The sequence below is a fragment of the Cannabis sativa genome, chromosome 1 (assembly GCF_029168945.1).
Source record: "Cannabis sativa cultivar Pink pepper isolate KNU-18-1 chromosome 1, ASM2916894v1, whole genome shotgun sequence".
Lineage (NCBI taxonomy): Eukaryota > Viridiplantae > Streptophyta > Magnoliopsida > Rosales > Cannabaceae > Cannabis > Cannabis sativa.
In genome coordinates, this window is record NC_083601.1 from 72,676,530 (window position 1) to 72,679,710 (window position 3,181).

Sequence of the window (3,181 nt, forward strand, 5' to 3'; positions counted from 1 at the left end):
TCTTCCACCTATTGTGAACCTTTAACAAAGCCTTACATTGGTGATTGTAGCCTATTTTCTTTTGCTAAAGTTCATATACCATTTTTCACCGAAATTGATTTATAAACCAATAATATACAAAGCTTTTTACGCAGCATGAAACGGCGGGGTAATGATTTGTGCCGACCCTGTTAGTGGAAGCTAGCTCTATCGTATAAAGTCAATCAAGAATAAAGCAACTTAACAATAAAGACAAAATAAAAAATAAAAGTTAGCTATCCTCCACCGCGTAAAGAATCCAATACCTTTCTTCACCCACCACTGTTGGTTTATATGTAGGTTCGGTTTCACTATGAAGCTAAAAGAAGTTAATAAGCCTCAAAATAACACTTCTTCCCTCTTCTCTTTACTAATAAACGATAGCTCTTCCTTCTAAGTTCACCAATGCCTAACGTAAGTAAACTCTTGTGCACACTGCTTTTGTGGTCAGTTTCACTAATTAATATGCTTAATTTCCTTCCTTTCAATAAAAACATTAGGTGGTCGAAGTGAAGGTGGGTTTACATTGTGTTGATTGCATCAAGAAGATATTGAAGGCCATTAAGAAAATTCAAGGTTAGTACTCTATAAGAGCAATTAGATTCTAATTCATTTTTCTTGAATTGGGGTTTTCAACTTCTTGTTCTTGTTTATTTCAGACATTGAGACATATGACGTTGATAAACAGCTTAACAAAGTCATTGTTACGGGCAATGTTACTACAGAAGAAGTGATTAAAGCTCTTCAAAAGATTGGCAAGTCTGCTACAGCTTGGGAGGCAGAGCCAGAGACCCAGTGAAGCTAAACGACTCTTATGAGTAACTAATATAAACTAGCATTAGGATTTTGCACAATCTTGGATTACACATGAAATTTTTAATGTAATGAAACCTTATATTCCATCATCATTAAAATATTATCCATTTTTCTTACTCTGTAAATTTGTTTTTCTATTTATTCCACAATAAAAGGTCGCAATTACAAGAACGGTCGTAAAATTAAAAACTAGGACTACGACGAGTACCAACTACTAAAGTCATTACTCTGTACAAGAAAGATTTACATTACGAAAAGAAAAAAAGAAAAACTGCAGATAAGTTAGGAAATCGCGACCGAACTCACTGAGTCGAACATTGACTCGAATCTACCTCGGCTGCTGAATCGTCCTTGGACTCATTTTTGGCTTCACAAACTTCGGCGCTTTCTCGATGTACCTCGGAGCTTCCACCGGAGCACGGCCCTTCCGCCATTTCCCTGCCCCCAAACTGATCAAGTCCGTCGTAGTATCTGCATCTCCCTCTACTTTCTCATCTGCAACAATAAAAAAGAAAACCGTGTTAGATCGGAACGATTCAACTCAATTGTAGTGATTGGAATTGTTTATTACAGTTTTTTTTTTTACCTTCGTAATCGAATAGGGCATCGAATTCAGAGAGGTCGGGATCGTAAATATCAAGGAAGGAAGAATCAGTTTGTGGATCACAGAAGCGCTCCTGGAGCCAGTAGTCTTGGAACCAAGGATTGGACTGAACGAGGACCCACCACTCGTCGGAGAAGTCTTCCACCGTCCGATAAGCTAAGGGAACGAACATCGGAGCATTGGGATTCAAAGTAGAAGAAGACGATCTTCCAGAAATTACTTCCATTGCCATTCAATCAAAACTCTGTTACATATATACATACAAAAAATAAAAAACATTGTTAAAATCTCGTCTTTACAAATGGGATTATGAGATCTGAGCGAACGAATGTGAGAAAGAACGAACCTCGAGGTTGAAGATGGAGATATTCCAGCTGATGATGTTAAAGTAGATAAGGTTGAGAAATATCAATGGGTATATATATACAGTGTCCTAACAAAAATAGCCCTTCTTTATTATTAAATTACAAGAACGCCACTAATAATTATTTAGGAAAACGACAATTTACGAATGAAAAGCAAGGAGAGTCAGCAAAAGGTGGCTGGTTGATTTGGATTGGGGTGAAGATGAGCTTAATTTTGTGGCCCATTCAGAAAAGCGGATTGAAGTCACCTGGTTTTGCCCCTAGGATTGGGTAGGTAGGTTTGTTGAGTTGAGGATAAAATTGTCATTTGGCTAGTGCACTTTTTTCCCTTCTTTGCTTGAGAAATGATAGTGACTAGTGAGTGCCACGTTTGGCGGTGCGTGGGAAAGATGGGAAACAAAAAGGTTGAGATGGGGCCCACGCGGCAATCAACATCAATCCTTAAGAAGGAGACACGTCATTGGTCTTATCCGATACACCTCCACTTACATTCCCCAATGAATATATGAATTTTCTTGGAAAGAATCGGGCCACGGCCAATGTACTCAACTCTTACTCTTACTCTAGTGTGAGATTCCTATAAAATTATAAATATTTGGGTTAAGTTGATGTTTAAGGATTTTGTATTTTTAAATGTTAAAACTTGGCATAATTATTTTTTTAACACTATTTCTTTTGTTAATTGGCTAGTCTTTCTTTTACAAGTTGTGCTTAGTTAAATTGCCACCCTCAAAAAAAAAAATATTATACTGCCATTGGCCCATGCCCTTTAATTATCTCATGCCACATGGCAAGGCAAGGTAGGTCACCTATCATTATCTCTTATCAAATGACTAGGTGAAGTAGAACTATAGAAGAGATTTTGTTTTTTTCCAAAACAAATAGAATAAGATATTTATACATGCCAATATTTAATCTTTTCAAATAATAATAATAATAAATAAAGAAGCCAATATTTAATTGTCTTCACCTATAGAGTGAGTCACTTATTTGAGTAAAAACTATCCTATTTATTATTTTTATTTTGAAGGAATATCTCATTTATAATAGTAGAATGAGGTTGATATTTATGTTATTTTAAGCTTTTAAATTAGTCAGAATAATTAAGCTGTAATCTGTCAAATTACTTGTGTCATCAATCAAAACAACTACACCAAAACTCAAATAATTAGGGAAATTTACAAAAATACTGGAATTTGGGTTAATTTTTACAAAAATACTGTCACACGGAAATTTTTTCAAAAATACTGTGTTTTTATAAAACATCAGTAAAACACAAAGTAGAACAACTCAAAACAACAGTAGAACACTAGTAAAACACCAGTAGAACACCAGTGAAAACTTAACACAGTATACTGCAATATGAAACTTATAAAAA

At 35.3% G+C, this 3,181-nt stretch overlaps 2 protein-coding genes across 2 annotated transcripts; one reads left to right on the forward strand and one right to left on the reverse strand.

The window, feature by feature from the left end:
• Nucleotides 1-273: 273 nt before the first annotated feature.
• Nucleotides 274-1,832, forward strand: LOC133033705 (copper transport protein ATX1-like). Its single transcript, XM_061108749.1, has 3 exons — nucleotides 274-432; nucleotides 519-594; nucleotides 678-1,832. Exons 1-3 carry the CDS (start codon nucleotides 424-426, stop codon nucleotides 815-817), a joined length of 225 nt encoding a protein of 74 aa, XP_060964732.1. The 5' UTR covers nucleotides 274-423; the 3' UTR covers nucleotides 818-1,832.
• On the reverse strand, nucleotides 942-1,670 carry LOC133033704 (protein EARLY RESPONSIVE TO DEHYDRATION 15-like). The gene is made up of 2 exons (XM_061108748.1): nucleotides 1,421-1,670; nucleotides 942-1,329 (listed from the first exon to the last, which is right to left on the reverse strand). The coding sequence occupies exons 1-2, from the start codon at nucleotides 1,668-1,670 to the stop codon at nucleotides 1,163-1,165; spliced, it is 417 nt and encodes a 138-aa protein (XP_060964731.1). The 3' UTR covers nucleotides 942-1,162.
• Nucleotides 1,833-3,181: the final 1,349 nt, after the last annotated feature.